This window comes from Paramormyrops kingsleyae, chromosome 6 (assembly GCF_048594095.1).
Source record: "Paramormyrops kingsleyae isolate MSU_618 chromosome 6, PKINGS_0.4, whole genome shotgun sequence".
Lineage (NCBI taxonomy): Eukaryota > Metazoa > Chordata > Actinopteri > Osteoglossiformes > Mormyridae > Paramormyrops > Paramormyrops kingsleyae.
Genome location: NC_132802.1, coordinates 23,738,140 through 23,755,902, shown reverse-complemented (window position 1 = coordinate 23,755,902; position 17,763 = coordinate 23,738,140). Strand labels below are relative to the sequence as shown.

The window sequence follows — 17,763 nt, the reverse complement described above, 5'->3', positions numbered from 1 at the left end:
CACTCCAGACTCTCCACCCCTGCTGTGTGTAATTTTGCTCTTCATGCTCCTCTCACCTTGGATGATGTACAACACAGATAGGAGACACCCTACAAGGTCTCAGGACTGATGGGCATGTGCCAACACAGGTCTCACTGAGTAGGCTGGCACAGCTCGCAGCTCAAAACTCTCATAAGGTTGCTCTCTGCGAATTCTATTCCACTCACAGGTTAACTTCTGTTATCTCTCATGCAAAGGTCATAATTCAATGCATGCCTTGCACCATGCACAGCAAGTTTCCCTTGGAATAATTTTTTTCCGTATTTGCATGCTACAGCTGGGCTCTCCAGCTCTGATCCTGGTAAGTCACATATTTTCAGGCTCTTGCTCCAGTCAACTGGTACTAAACCAAATTCCCCAATTAATCATCATTAAAAAACTAAACTCCATGCTTCAACGCTTATCCAGGACCAGACTAAAATAACTCTGCTACGAAGACATTTAGAGAGGGTTTCCCCACAAGCTGACCTTTTTGAAGAGCCTGATGACATCCTCGCTGACTTGGGAAAGGCGCACAGTGACGTTGTTGCTGTAGATGTCACTGAGGGTGGCGTGGTCCCTGCTTTCTCGTCTTGTCTGGTTCAGGACTAGGAACCAGCAGTTTACTGGGGACAAGAGGTGTTGGTCCTTCCTGAAACATCCAGAGGAAATGCAGAACATTCAAAACACTACTTTTTTAACCAAATGCAACGCCTGAGCTTTGGTACTCATTTTTATTCTTGGTCATATCTGCCCTTGGCAACGAGGCTGGTGCAACACTATTCATAAAACAAGAGGAATTACATTAATGCTCACTATTCTGCATATGCACTGTAGTCTACTGATTAATAATACGCAGGAGATTTGCCATTTATTTTCCTTCAGAATGCTATAGTCTGCATTTATTACATAATTCCACAGGGAGAGTGTGGAGTCCACTGACACAAATACCTGGGAGTCTGCAACAATGACAGACTGGACTGGAGTGACAACATACAGTAGAGGCAGTCTACAGGAAAGGGCAAAGCAGACTTTTCATCCTGAGGAGTCTTCAGTCCTTTCAGGTGTGCAGAATCCTGGGGTGTTTCTCAATATCAAGAACGCAAAGATCATACTTGTGGTTGTGGCAAGATCAGTCTTGCTAACTTGGCTTCCAAGAACGAACTTGGGCCACAATGAATAATTTGGTGAGGAAGCAACCGATGTACCCTTGACATTTGGAATGGGGCAAGAACGAATTATTATTGCCATCCTCTGTACTTATGTTCTTGAGTATTGGAAGTGGTCTTCAGCAATGGAAGATGACATAAAATGGGTACACGAAAACACAAGTACGGTCGAGTACACATGTTGAGAAACAACCCTGTTAAACTTATTCTATCGCTCCGTTTATTTTATTTCAATTTTATTTTTTAATAAAGGTGTTCATTCTACCTCTCCTGGAGCCGACACCTTATTGTGGTGGAGGGGTTTGCGAGTTCCAATGATTCCAGGAGCTAAGTTGCCCAGGGCTTTATGCCCCTGGTAGGGTCACCCAAGGCAAACAGGTCCTGGGTGAGGAACCTGACGAAGTGCGGCTCACAAGACCCCAATGAAGAAGAAGATGTAACCACGGTTTCCCTTGCCTGGACGCGGGTCACCGGGCCCCCCCTCTGGAGCCAGGCCTGGGGGTGGGGCTCGATGGCGAGCGCCTGGTGGCCAGGCCTGTACTCATGGGGCCTGGTCGGGGACAGCCCAAACAAGGCACGTGGGTCCCCCCTCCAATGGGCTCACCACCCATAGGAGGGGCCATAGGGGTCGGGTGCGACGTGAGCTGGGCAGTGGTCGAAGGCGGGGACCTTGGCGATCCGATCCTCGGCTGCAGAAGCTAGCTCTTGGAACATGGAATGTCACCTCTCTGATGAGGAAAGAGCCTGAGCTGGTGCTTGAGGTTGTGAAGTTCCGGCTAGTTTTAGGACACATTAGTTTTAGGTGCAACATCAACACTGTTTATGGTGCGGATGGGATGCTGCTGACCTCAACTCGGGACGTTTTGGGTCGGTGGTGGGAGTACTTCGAAGACCTTTTATTTATGCACTCCTCAGTGGCCGGGCCCTGGGGGTGGATGAGATCCGCCTGGAGTTCCTTAAGGCTCTGGATGCTGTGGGGCTGTCATGGTTGACACGCATCTGCAGCATCGCGTGGACATCGGGGGCAGTGCCTCTGGACTGGCAGACCGGGGTGGTGGTCCCCCTCTTTAAGAAGGGGGACCGGAGGGTGTGCTCCAACTATAGGGGGATTACACACCTCAGCCTCCCTGGTAAGGTCTATTCGGGGGTTCTGGAGAGGAGGGTCCGCCGGATTGTCGAACCTCGGATTCAGGAGGAGCAGTGTGGTTTTCGCCCTGGCCGTGGAACAGTGGACCAGCTCTATACTCTCCTCTGGGAGTCCTGTGGGGGGTTCTCAGGGAGTATGGGGTGCTGGGCTTCCTTTTAAGGGCTGTTCAGTCCCTGTATGACCGGTCCCAGAGCCTGGTCCGCAAGGAGCGGCAATAAGTCGGACTCGTTTCCAGTGAGGGTTGGACTCCGTCAGGGCTGCCCTTTGTGACCGATTCTGTTAATAGTTTTTATGGACAGAATTTCTAGGCGCTGCCAGGGCATTGAGGGTGTCCGGTTTGGTGACCTCAGGATTAGGTCTCTGCTTTTTGCAGATGATGTGGTTCTGTTGGCCTCATCAGACCGTGACCTTCAGCTCTCACTTGGACAGTTCGCAGCCGAGTGTGAAGCGGCTGGGATGAGAATCAGCACCTCCAAATCCAAGACCATGCTCCTCAGCTGGAAATGGCTAGAATGCTCTCTACGGGTCGGGGATGGCGTCCTCCCCAGGTGGAGGAGTTTAAGTATCTCGGGGTCTTGTTCACGAGTGAGGGGACAATGGAGCGGGAGATCGACAGGTGGATCGGTGCAGCGTCCACAGTGATGCAGGCGCTGCTTCGGTCTGTCATGGTGAAGAAAGAGCTGAGCCAAAAGGCAAAGCTCTTGATTTACCAGTCGATCTACGTTCCTACCCTCACCTATGGTCACGAGCTGTGGGTAGTGACCGAAAGAACGAGATTGCGAGTGCAAGCGGTCGAAATGAGTTTCCTCCGCAGGGTGGCTGGGCTCTCCCTTAGAGATAGAGTGAGGAGCTCGGGCCTTCGGGAGGGACTCAGAGTAGAGCCGCTGCTCCTCCGCATTGAGAGGAGTCAGATGAGGTGGCTCGGGCATCTGATTAGGATGCCTCCTGGACGCCTCCCTGGTGAGGTGTTCCGGGCATGTCCCACTGGGAGGAGGCCCCGGGGAAGACCCAGGACACGCTGGAGGGACAATGTCTCTCGGCTGGCCTGGGAACGCCTCGGGATTCCCCCAGAGGAGCTGGATGAAGTGGCCGGGGAGAGGGAAGTCATGGTTTCCCTGCTGAGACAGCTGCCCCGCGACTCGATCTCGGATTAAGCGGGAGATGATGGATGGATGGATGGATGGTGTTCATTCTAATACAAGCTTATTCACATATCTCTCTCTGGGTGTGACTATGTATCATTTGCTTCTCCTAAGCATCGCTACCCCCCCATCAGAAGTTTTACCTGTTATCTTGGACTGGGCGCTACAATATATTGAATTTATACATTATATCAGTATGCTTTCAACACCACATTTATGATGACACAGTAACCTTTATAATTATATACTTTTATTGTGCATTAAAATTAGGGCTCTATTAAAGATTTTTAATCAAAACTAACAGAATTTCTCCATGGTTGTAAACAATGCAAGAACTGTCAACGAGTGAGTGAGTGAGTGAGTGAGGAAGATAGCCCAGACAAAAAAACAGTATCTTGCATCCGTGTTGTCTTACCATGCTCCGCCTGTATGTGTGAGGTTGTCACTGAATTTAAAGATTTTATGCCCCCACACCCACAAAAAAATTAAAACATTTCTGGGTGTCACCAATGATTTCTCTTCTGCAAAGGGTGCTCTTGACTAGACTTCCACACATCCCCAGCGAAAGGGTGATTTGAGTGAAAGTTGGCCGTGGATGACTGTTCCCTAAGGTACTGGGACAGCACTTCAGCATCTGGAATTTGGAAAAAGTTCCAGCGCAAAAGAAATATACCCAGGGAGGGCGGCACAAATAAGGGTTTAGGGATGTAGCTCAAATATCAGACCAGTTCAGTTAGCATCTCACAGTAAAGATGATGGAGGCAAAAGACAAAGAATCATTGTTACCTGGTTCACTTCTTCTTAAAACATTGACAAATGGCTCACAGGTTAAAAAATATCATAATCTGCAATGTTTGTTTAATTTTGTTGAAGAGTAATAACTTAAAATTAAGGTCTATCCAGTTATTTAACATACTTTCAATAGTTGTCAGTCTTCTGTTTTTATAGCCATTTGCAAAATAGGTTTTAGATTTAGATTTTAGGTTTTTTGTTCATAAACATTCACCTTCTGTTTTAAGAGCAATGTCATAAACTGATAAAAACGTAGTGGTAGACAGTGGAGTGAAAGGCTTTTAGTTTGAGGCAGCTTTATTGGACTAATATAAGCATAATTCATTTCTGTATTTATTTTGAGACTTCTGTTTGCAATAATGAAAATGGCTCTACTGAATAGTTGTATATTTGCAAACAGGGAAGGAAACCATGTATTTCCATTTCGTTTTGACCATACTTTAACACTTTTTAAATAAAAGTGTTTCTGACATCTCACATGTGACTTGAAGCATGAAGCACACTTCATAGAAGTTTTGCTGCTGTCTGTTGGGAGAATAATTTTAAGAAGCAGGAGGCTACAAAGCTGAACAGGTTGATTAAAAAATCCAGTTCTGAAGTGGGTCTGGAATTGGACACAGCGGAGACAGTAATGGAGAGAAGGCTGAGGTCCAAATTGCTCTCCATAATGCACAAGAAAGACCATGCTCTCAACACATCCCATGGAGATGAAGAGCACATTCATTCACAGAAATTATAGATGGTCTTTTTTACCCACTGCTGTATAATTCTGCCTCTTCTTAAGGCATGAGTATTCTGAACAGACATTAAATGCACATATGCCATTTAAACAACAGATATTTTGCACAGTACTTATCGTAATGGGGTACAATTTCATAACCAAACATCACTTAACTAAAACATAATTCAGATTCATAATGAAGGAATGCTATTTTGGTTATGTATTTATTTATTAACTGGGAAGGATGAGGGGGTGGGGTTCCCCCAATTTCCGACGCCCCTGGAATGAACAAATCTCTGATAATGTTATAGAGTCGCGGTATATCAAAATTTTGGTTCATGAGGTTGATAATAGTCAACACTGCAGTTCATTTACATGGAAGCCTAATATATTTTCCCCAAAAAAGCACCCTGGAATAGTCTTTAGTAGTCAATACAGAAGCACATAGGATATTCTCTTTTGTTTAGACAGTAACACAACTTTTTTTTTGCCTATTGTGCAATTGCTCCTCCAGATATCAATGACATGAACACATATTTGTGCACGCAGGTGTTTCACAGAACAAATAAAAATAAAATGGTGATACTACAATCTGGGGAGGCGGGTTCGTGCACCCAATCGGTGAAAATCATATTTGCACTGCAATTTATGACACTGCATGCACTGCACTATAGTCATATCCTAATATGTGCAGCCCAACAACCTTTTGTCGTACATAATCACTGTGTTCTCGGGTCTTTCCCATGGTAATGGGTGACTAAAGTGCTGTCTGGATACTTCAGGGAACGAGTCATCGATGCCTAATTTTCGCTTAAATCTACCCTTTGCAAGGGGTGTGTGAAAGTCTTTGCCAAAAAGCAGTTCACCATTGTTGACACCCATGCATAACGTGTCATAAAAGCTTCTACTTCAGTGATGGCTTCATACATACAGGCGGAGCATGGTAAGTCATTGAGGATACATCTGTGTCCCAATACCACTTTTTGTTTAGACAGCAAGTCGTCAAAGGAAGGGAGCAAAGGAGCCGTCAAAAAAAAAAACAGTTTTGGGATGTAGCTTAAGGGCCGGTTGATACTCAACCCTCGCAAAGTGTCTGCATTTGCATCAAGGCCGCCATGCGCTTCCTGTATTGATTCCATGTGTCTGCGCACCAACATGAGGAATCAACGCTACGTGTTTGCAAGATGCAGTGTCTCCAAAAATCTTGGGGGCAGCATGTTCACCTTTTGTCATGGGACTCTGTGTTTATATGCAGTAAAGTTAGTATTAAAATAGCATCTGATTTCACTTTTTAAGAGTGAATGGTCAGAAGATATTCAAAACATAAAATATTTTCAGCGGCAAGAGAAAAAATACGGCAAGCATTATTAGTGCCTGCGTACAGCATCTTCAAAATTTTATGGCAGTTTAAGTTTCTTCTGCTACAGAATTCAATCTGAGCTAAGAAACCAGTCATATGTACAAAGCACATTGTACAAAGCACACTGAAATTCTTACTTGAATGCCTTAGTTCACCACAGACTACAGACAATTAACATGGCAATGTTAAAGTACAACAAATACTAAGTATTTCTGAGTGATGTGCAATATTAATATTGACATTGCAAGTTATGCACATGCAATTCTTACACTGCAGCTGGGTTGAGATCAGGCTTTTGCACCTTCATACTGTACAGACATTATACAGTGGTACAGGGCATTTTCATAAACAATGTTATTTTTCAACACAGTACCGGTATTTAACAGTATGAAGTGGAGCAGTGGGCAGAAAATAGAGAATGCTGTTTATCAGAATCAGCAATTCACTGTGGAGGCAGTGAGTGTAAAACATTTCATGCCACAACCTCATACATACAAGTAAGACTGGAAAAGAAGGAGCCGACCAAGATGGTTTTCTCACACTGCCCCCTGATGGACATAACATTTAATCCTCCAGATTGACGTAAACTATACGTGCAGGTATGAGCAGCACCACCACTTGGATAGCGATAACAAACATGTGTGGCCCGCGTAGAGTATAAACCAGCCATAATGTTAATTGGCCTGTGATCTCATATTTATACTTAGATTAACAAATGTTAGTGAAATCCTGTAGCCCAACAAGTAGAGCATTACGCAAACAATACAAAACTGTAGTCCTTCAGTATCGATAAAGGAGTGAGATTAATGTAAATTTTACTCACAGGACTTTCAAAGGATGTCAAAAATTGTGACCTACATATAAAATATTTTTATAATTTCTTTTTAGTTACAATTATTTAACTTCATTTAACAATTGGATTTTGTTAATATTTTGAATTAAATATTTAGAGAATAAACGATAAAAACTTTTTTTCAAAGCCAATTTAACTTTTATTTTTATTCAAAGTCAATAATTCAAAACGGCAATGCATAACTAAGTCTCACAGAATAGAATAGAATAGAAATCTTTATTGTCATTGTACATGTTCAACAAATCTTTGTTCGCCTCCCAACAAAGACATAAAACATAAATACAATAATAAAATAGAAAATAATATACACAATACAGATGCACAGAATCAAGGTAAATGGTGAATCCAAAAAAAAGCTTTCCCACTCACATTTTCACAATTCAGAATCATAGCTGTTTAAAGACTTGTGAGTGACAACATGGTAACATGTTCCCACTGGATTTCTCTTATACTAGACTCTTATACTAGATCAAAATATAGACTTTCCCAGTCCCTGCCAGTCAACTGGGTGTTCAAACCAGTCAGCGTGTGTCAGCGATTCCCCTGGGAGATTATGGGGCTATAGTTTGTTTTGCAGGTGTTCATACAACTGTCTACGATTTTTGTGAACTAGAAACTGCCAAATCCTGCATGGCTTATTATTCACATTTGTTTTCCAGGCAGGTGATTAAACTTCAAGTACACATTGATTAATTCCAATGTATTATCTACATCAATATTAACTGTACACACAGGAGGTCAGTCTTGCAGGCTTGACAAGGTGCCTATTCTATCATGAATTCTTTCTGGCCCATAAATCCAGGTACAGTAAGACCAGTAATCACACCCATATCAAGTCCCTCTGGGGTTTCATCTGACCCTTTAGCCAGATCCGATCACTCTGAGGCTTTTGTTTGCAGGTCATGGACACGTAATTTCTGTCCATGCTGAATTTTTCAGATAAACATAGACTGAAAATAAAATACCAGTGCATGCATCTTTATAAAGACACGGCAATCTCAGGAGGGTGAGCTGCTGTACAGAACATGCTGTATTGACTTACCTGTTCTTTGTTTTGTGATTTGGCTACAAATATTTGTCTTTCTCTTTTGTCCTAGCAAAAAGATAGCAACTTCAGACCTGCTAACTGTGCACTCTTCTTTCACTTCCTCATGCTCTCCCCATGTTTTTTGTCTGCCTGTAAGTTTTGTTCTATTTGTCCACTCCCTGTCCTATAAGCTCAGCACCCCTCATACAACCAACTCCTCATTACCAAGTCATGTGGTTTTGTTTGGTATGCAACCCTTGCAAAGCATAGTGGCTTAGGAGGTAGGGCTGTCACCTTTAATCTCCTGACTGGGGTTTCAAATCCTGTCCCAGCTATGAGTGTGAAGTTTACAACATATCTATGTTGTTTGGATATCCTCTGAGCTTTCTGCTTGCTAAAACGTTTATTAAGGCAAACTGATATCTCTGAATAACTTATAGTCTATGTATGTGTCCTGTAATAAACTGACAACCCATCCAGGGTGTTCGGCTGCCTTAGCTCCAAGCTCTCTGTGACCCTGTACTGAAGCAGTAAGAAGATGGATGGATTCACGTGGTCATGTTTGTGCATCTATCAACCTCTGTGCAATCCTCATTTTCTTTACATAACTCTAACTGTGTTTATTGAAGGCCTCCATTTGAAACTAATGTACAACTCTACGAACAACTTAAAAGTCACATGAGAGAATTCAAGAATTGTATTATTTCAGTTTCTACCAAAAACAAAAGCAGTCAATGTCAAAAAGGCAATTAAAGGCTATTGGAGAAGATTATCAAAACCACCAGCTGTTTGCAATGTGAAATAAAATGTTTTATACACTAACTCAAATTTGCCATTTTGTTTTGAGGATCCTACCAACTTTGGACAGCACTTGGCTGATGGGGCACAGGGACAAGAGCTTGAGCTGCCCTCACTATCATTATGATGGCAAGGGCTAGATCTGAGTGTAGAGCATCCCATAAACCACAGAATCATTCTAAGGCCCTGTACTGAGCTTTGTCTAATTATCAACTTGTTTGGACAAAACAAATCAATATCAAATATAAACCACAGCAAAACACTATAGACAAAAGATAAAATGGTTATACTGTCTCCTAGAGGTTGATTGATATTCGTTGTATTTCTTCTATTTCTTGTTGGAAAAGCATAGTTCACACCAGAAGTAAAGCAATCAGCCATCTTGGATTCTGAACTCGGGATCCTCTCTGTGCTACTCTGAGATAATTTCTCGGATCTCCGAGAAACGGGAGCGCGCATGTCATCACTTCCAGCTTCAAAACTGGAATCCAACTCGGAATACGAGTTCCGAGGGCAAATGGAACGCACCAAAACTGCCCGAAATGGGTTGACAGAGACATTTCAGAGATTTTGAGTCATTCTGCGCTGCAAATGGGTTAATTGTGTTAAAAATTTTAATCAGATTAATCATGATGATGGATTAATCCGCGTTAACCCGTTAATTTTGACAGCCCTACTATTATTATTGATTTCCCTTCACCTTTCTATCTCTCAGCACGCTTTTCGGAGGGAAGTTAATGTCGTACTTTTCATGAACAGTGCGAAAATGCCGCTCCATATTTCCCTTCTTCGGAATAGCAATGATAGTCTGACAGATGAGGCAAATGCACTTCGAATATGACATTGTGAAAAACAGTCCTCCTCCCATTGGTGGTAGGTTTTTGGCTTCTTACTTAGTCCAGCTCCCCCATTAATTTTTATACCCCTTCTTAAGTTTAGTAGAAATAAATTGGAGGCTAACTAGGTGACTCGGCTTTCTAGAGTTTTGCAGCAGCTGGCACGGTTGAACGCGTCATCCATCCTTTACCCAGAATACCTTTGCAATCGACCAGTAGATTGCGATCGACCAATAGATCACGATCGACGTATTGGGCACCCGTGGTGTATACCATACAGTATGTATACGTCGGAGTGGATCATGAAAACAATACTGGAACCGGCGAGATAAAAAAAAACGCTTGCATCGACATTTATGCGGTCACGTCGATGCATTGGATCGTTTGCCGTTGAATCGATATATTGATACAAATCGATGCATTGTTACACCCCTATCACCAATCACATTGGATATTGTCCCAAGTGATAGTCCTGGGTTGCTGCACATTCTGACTGATTGAGGACTTCTATCGCACCCACCCAGATCGCCCTGCTCCACACCCTCATACTAGTCTAGCTGAATGTCATTCTAGGGAGTTGGGTAGCCCCTGCAAAGGGAACAATACTTTAGCATCTGCCTCCTGTCAGCAGTCCCTGCAGCCACACTCAGCCAAAGCAAACTCCACCTCACAAGAATATCAGTCATGTCTGGTGTACATTTCTTATTAAAGACCTTCTGTGATGCAAGTCATTTGTCTGATATGGAGCCTACTCATTACTAAAATGACTGCAAATGTCTTTTGATTTCTGAATTCTTTTCTGACCCTGATTCCTGTGCTTGATTCAGATTTGATATCTGTCTGGCTCTAGATTAGTGTTTGAACTTGGCTTGTATTTTGTGCCTAACACCTGGATTACACATTGCTGCTTGTGATTCATTAAACCTGCGTAATCTGTACTTGGATCTCAGAACTCTTTCATAATATCTAATTTGATCAGGAACCATTACATTTGTCCTGCTCATATGGTACTTGTACTTCACATTCACTGGAAGCTCAGCCCAGTCGCACTAATGCCCAGTGAACTTCCGGGTTAGGCTCTGGACCCCCACAACACAAATTAGAACAAACATTTACAGAAAATGGATGGATAATCAGACCTATTAATGAATTAAACCAAGATAATTTAATATAGTTGTAACATTATCGGCGAAATATGCATAGATTAATTCAGCTCTATTCAATACACAGAATCTTATTAATTTGGTCTCTGCTGTTATAAAACGGTATTGATAATACACTAAGGGTAGTTTTATATTTGTGCTTGTTCTGTTCATTCAGCCTAGTTAAACTTTTGTCCCTGGGGAAAGAAATATAAATGAACTGACATATAGGCTAAACAAGACTTTAAACAGAAACACAAAGGATAATAACTGCTAAATTACATTACCATCGAGTGTCTTATATCTATTATCATGCAACCTACCAATCTTTAAACTCCTCATACACATCAGGATCAGCGAAAGACAGATGCTTCTCCAGCTAAGACATGTTGCTGCAGCACAAGCGTAGGCCAAACAATTGAGACCAGTTTCGTCAAAATCGGGTGGCTGGCTTCACAGTGGTGTCATGTGACCATTTAAACAAACATATCTCACAAACTAAAGCAGCACAAAAGAAAATTTCAACGACACAAAGCACCACAAACTATTGAAACCAGTCTGGTCAGAACTGGAGCCAAATGGGGGGGGGGCATACTGATACTGATACTGATATACCGAACAACGTTATATTTCACTCACGCATATACTGCCTTTTCACTCCACAGGGACTGTTTATATGCAATTACTTATGCATATTTCTAATTGCTTGGAGGATCTTTATCATATCGTGATGTCTTTGGTTTTGCACATCTTCTTCATATTACTCGATTTTTACAGTCTACCTAACGTGCCTGTTTTATTAATTGGAATTAAATATTAAATCACGCAATAAATGTCAGGCAGTTCCAGTCATTTTACTTACATGTGGATAACCAAGCTAAAATAAAGTGACTATCCTTTTTAACATGTTCTGTAATTATTTTGTATCTGTACATCTGTAAGGCCTAATTGCCTGTAAAGAATAATTTGGGTTTGGCACAGAAAGATATAAAAACTGGAAAGAGGAAAGCGGCTGAGAGGGGGTGTGAGTCTTTGGGGAGCAGATGAATATCCTGACAGCTCTAGAATTAGACTCAAACACACCTAAAAACAACGGCACTGGGAGAGACATGGTGTGATGCACAGATCAAACAGCTTTTTTCTCTAGTTTTCTCCCATATTAAAATGGGTTTTGCTCCAAAGCCAAACCTTTCACTGTAACTGAATACAGCCGAAGCCCTTGATATGCTAATCTGTAAGAAGAGGTTCACTAAATGCTCTCCACAGTAAACTAAACACAAGTAAACCAAACAAACTAAACTATCTGGGGCATGAAAATGTCATTTGATTATTCAGCATAAGCCACATCAATAAAAACATGTGGCAGATGTGCCAGATGAACCAAGCAGCTGGTTTGAGCTGGTTTGCTGCTTTGGTTCAGTATCCTCACAACAGGAAGCATTAAATACAGATGTCCCCTGTACATGAGACACTAATTATTCCCCATCTCCTTCCTATGTTTGCCAGCCGACAAATATATATGTCTGTGGTAATATTCCTTGCTCTCAGATTGAAAATGAAACATACCAGGAGGCCTGATGAACAACAGTACACTTGTACAGATCAGATTGTAACCTCAGTGTCGTATCTTGCAGACCTTACACAAGATCTCTGCCGCACTAAACATAAATGAAGACTATGGAATCAGGTTAGATTTATTCAGGCCTTATCTTGGTTTATTACACGGCTCTCTGGAATGCTTGATTCTGATTGGTCAGTTGAGACATTTGCAGGTTCGTTCTTTTCAAATAATAACCGCTCCAAAGTAATAACGCATAGCCGGTACTACTTGTATGTTTAAAATCCCTCCGCACCAACAAAGATTACCATTTAAAAATGTTAATTTAAAACAAATATGCCAATAAAATGTTTCAAATTTATATTCATGTCCAGTTTTTTTTCTTATGTGGCAAGTAGCTGTGTAATAAGCGGGATAATGTACAGGCAGCCGGTAGTTATCGCGAAAAAAGCCCCTTCAGTGTGATACAGTACAAGACCCTCCGCTTCGCGTCGGGTCCTGATCACACTGTCGGGGCTTATTTCTGCGATAACTACCGGCTGCCTATAGATTATCCCTTACTTATTCAGGTTGTGGAAATCTTGGGCTACCACATAGAAGAACATTACTCGGGCATTATTCTCATACTAAACTTAAAAAAGCAAAATATGTCAGTAAATTACTGGGTTAAATCATACATTTCCCTAAATGTATAACCTTGTATTATTTTTCAGGAAATTAATATGCGACACAAACATGAAAAATCTGGGTTAGGAAATAAGATTATCGTTTACATAGTTTCCAGCCAATCCCTGCTCACTCTGGGTGGGGTATTTTGAATCTCACCGGTGGTCCCTGGAGCTGCGGATCTTGGAGGAGAATCGCTCCGCCAGCTTCTCCAGGCTACGAGAATACTCCAGCTGGATCTCAGCTTTGCGGCGGAAGAACTCCTGTAGGTCCTGTAGCAGCTGGAGGCGCGACTCTGTCTGCTGCTCCATGCATTTCAGCTGCTCCGTCAACTGACTACGAATCTCTATGGTCAATCAGAAAGATGCAAATGTCATAAAATAGTTTATACTCCAAACAGAAATGCAAATCTGCAATCAAAGCATGGAATATTTATGACTTCACAAATAGTATTTTACTCAGAAAAGGCATATACACAGTATGAACTGATGAGCAAAGACATTACGACAGCCCTCAGGTGACAACGCAGTACCAATTTCAATTCAAATCATGCCTCCTGGGTTTTTAAAAATTATTAAAATTCTTAAATGTGAACTGAATTCAAGCAATTGCCTAACTTTGACACGGACTTCCAAACCAACATCAATATTTTACTGTCTGAACATGATAGGATAGGCAATGAATCAAAAGACCTTCCTGTCCACTGTGAGCGATAACTAGTAAAACTCATTTTACTAGCTATCCTGGTATCAAATGTAGCACCGATTTAGTAGCACGAGTAATTGACCCAGTTCCAAATCATGAACTATTGTCTTTACAAGAACATCCTCTGGAAATAGCTGTAATGTCCCACATTTAGCCAGCCTAAAATGGCTTATCTGGCTCTCCCCCCCTTCGGATAGATACGTTTGACCAGCATGCAGGTAATATCACTGTGGTTACTGATGTGTCAAATTTTGTACCCTGGTATGTGATCACACATCCTGTACTCAAGTTGTTATATAGCCAAAGTAAACAAAAATACAATGTTATGAAACAACACAATACTGTAGAAAATATTTCAGTTATTTAAAATTGACTGTCATTGTCAGTTCTAGGTCAGATGAGTCATCCAATCTGAAAACCAAAAGTAGCAAAATTTTGACATAACTATCCTGCTTATTTTAAATAAGTGTCTGCTAGAGTTTCTGAAGTTTCCACTCTACTGATTCTACAAATCCGGAATAGCAAAAGAGATGTGGAGTGATTTTATCATGTCCTTGGAACAAGCATGTCATAGACTTGTATCCGAGAACTTTTATTTGCTGATTACGGGCTGTATGGTTTACGCACATCTGGTAGTATAAATCCAATGGTCAATGCCCTGCATCCACAGTCTGTGTAGCAGTAAAGCACATATATATATATTGTAACGTTTACTAACGATCATATTAAAACACGGTTGAACAGGCATGACCGAAATTACACATCCAACACGGTAAGAAAACCATGTGCTTCCTACCCGTATCAGCTTGCCCTTCCCCACTCAGCCAGAACATACCAGAACATACCAGAACATACCCCTTATGTCTCCACCACAGACACGTGTTCTTCAAACGACAGTAACATATTAAACTGCATACATATCCCAATAAGAATGCAGGTCTATAAAAGATCTTCAAGTATATATATATAAAACCACAAATACAAATCACAATTGACTGTAATCAACATAGTTTTAACCATAATAGATAACTAACCATCCTATATCAAACTAATAAATTGCACTTGGCTCATACATACTAACAACACCAAAAAAGCTGTTCACATATAAGTCTTACACTGACCTACCGACACAAAGTGCAAGCAAACAAATACAATACACAGTAGGCCTGCATGATGTGTGGTGTTAATATTGACATTACATATTATGCACGTACTGTATAATTTTCACATTGCTGTCAGCTGGATCGGGACCATCAATGTCACACTAAAACATGTTTACCATTAGCAAGCTTTGCAATTTCAGTGATCCATAGAGACAAGACCAAGCAAAAGAAGGAGATCTGTTGGCACAATTCATGACAACACCACCAACTTATCTGATAAAGTCTGTATTTGTAGATAATAACAGGTTCTATTTTTTGATCTTGAAGATCTACTGATGATGGTCGGAAAATAGGCCAGATCATCGAAGATAAGAGCCCTACAGAACATACAAAAGCCCTAGAAAAGTTGTTTGTGTAAGTGCTGTACATTAAAAGATTCTTTTATCCCTTGAGAACAGTGAATTCCATAAATTCTGCAGACTGCTCACAATGTGTTGTTCTTATTTAATCAAACTGTGGACTCAACTACAAACAAAAGAATGCTTCACATTTGAAGCTGACTCTGTGCCAACAGAGCAACCTGCAAGAAACACTGACGCTGACTGGAGGTCTAACCTGAAACGCACACTTTGTACTTCTATCTCTCTAGGATGCCTTACTTTCTTGCAAGAGGTTATAATCACAAACTGTAAATCACAGGACCAGGGCGCTTCTCAGGTAACACATATACATTACATATCACCCAACAGGCCAACACACATGCTGGTTGTACCTTCCTCCTACACACAATGTCCCTAAAAGGGCTGTTTTACAATCCTGTTTCCAAAGAAGTTGGGACGCTGTGTAAAATGAAAAATAAAAACAGAATGCAATGATTTCCATCATAGAACCCGTATTTAACTGAAAATAAAACAAAGATAACATATCAAATGTTGAAAAATGTTATTGTTTTATGACAAATACATGATCGATTTGAATTTGATGTCAGCAACACCTTTCAAAACAGTTGGGGAGGGCAACAATAGACTGAAAACGTTGCGTGATGCTAAAGCAAAACATCTGACTAAATATCTCACAACTAATCAGGTTAACTGGCAACAGGTCAGTAAGATGATTGGGTATAAAAAGAGCCTCCCAGAGAGGAAGAGTCTCTGTGCAGTGAAGATGGGGAGAGGTTCTCCACTCTGTGAAAGGTGAAATAGTACAACAATGTACAACAAAGACTAGTGTTCCTCAATGTAGCGCAAAGAATTTGGGAAATCCATCATCTGCCACACATAATATTATTAAGACTCAGAGAATCTGGAAAAATCTGGGAATCGTTAAGAAATTATTGCTGTCGGTGCCATCATCGATTCTTCTTATCGATCCAGTTCTTTATCGATTCCCTTATCAATTCCTAATCACTGTAAAATAAATAAATATTAATTTATCACTGATTATAATTTTGGGGACAGGTAATTAGACCTGATTAGCTACATATTCATTTTTTAAAAAGTCCTATGCAGTTTTCAGCACCAAAAGCAGCTGTTTTATGCAGTGTGATATGAACAATAAATTAACAATAAATTAAAAATATTTGTTATAACCCTGTCGTAACAAGCACACGGGCACATTACCACAAAACCAGGCCATCTTCTTAACACCTGAACATGTTTAACTTACTAATGCTCCTAAAGTGGACAACAGCCTAGTTTAATGTTACAATCTGCTTTACAATGTACTGACATACAAAACTAATGAAAGCATTTCACTGCCAGTACCTGCCGAAAAGCTTTTTTGCTCTACTGTGGTGAAAGGGTGCAAACCTTTGACCACGACCTTTGTCGCAGCCCGAAGGCACTCGTGCACCCTCTCCTCATTACATTTCGCTGCCTGGAAAGCTAGCGTGGACGGGTTTCTTTTTTCCGGGCCTCAGAGGAGTTATCGCTGCCACCCTGCATGTCATCTTCTAAAATGGATGTAAGCAATGTATACATAATTCGTTTATGTTTCAGAAAATGTGTCTGTAGGTTAAGGCACCGTAGTTAGTAGGGGTATAGAATAGAAATGTGTACATATAGAAACAGTTTTTATTTTGAATCAAGTCTTCTCCAGATATGACAGCTTTCCTCACAATACAATACGATATCGGTTCCTTAAGCCAACGGTTCGATTTTTTTTGATACCTCAGAAAATCCCACGATACGATACGATACGATTCATTTTGATACTGGGGATAGTAGTCGAAATGATGAAATTTCACGCAATCCTTTACATTTCAATGAATTAAAAAAGGCAAATATAATTAGCATTTTATCATATTTTACTGGGAACTGTAAACAAAATCTAGTGTAGTCAAGTACGTCTTCACATATAGAAACAATTTTTATTTTGAATCAAGTCTTCTCCAGATAAATACAAAAGTGTAACAAAAAGTTCACATACAGTATATGTCCATAACCGTCATGAGCTCCTATGACCCTCTCATGTGCTACTCTCCTCATTAACTTCGCATGCAATCCCAATTGTTCCCAGCTGTTTCTTATTGTTTCGTCTAGTCCTGTGTATTTAAGTCTACATCAGAGTCTGTCGCCCAGATCTGTCATTGAAGTTTTCCCCATGTTGTGTGCTGTACTTGCAATAACTCCCCCGCCCCCCCGTTTGTTGGATTTCCATTTGCCTGACCCTGATTCCTCGTTCCATGCTCGCTCGCCCTATGCTGGGATTCAATAAAAAACATTGCA

General features: G+C 41.2%; 1 protein-coding gene across 1 annotated transcript in view; it reads right to left on the bottom strand.

Annotated features, from left to right (window-relative positions):
- The window catches only part of LOC111840565 (SLIT-ROBO Rho GTPase-activating protein 3-like), a 66,270-nt gene that overhangs the window by 34,431 nt on the left and 14,076 nt on the right, over positions 1–17,763 (bottom strand). The window contains exons 2-3 of the mRNA XM_023805526.2: positions 13,389–13,575; positions 508–670 (exon numbers count right to left, since the gene is read on the bottom strand). Of these exons, the coding sequence (XP_023661294.1) occupies positions 508–670; positions 13,389–13,575 (350 nt within the window). The remainder of the gene's footprint in view (positions 1–507; positions 671–13,388; positions 13,576–17,763) is intronic.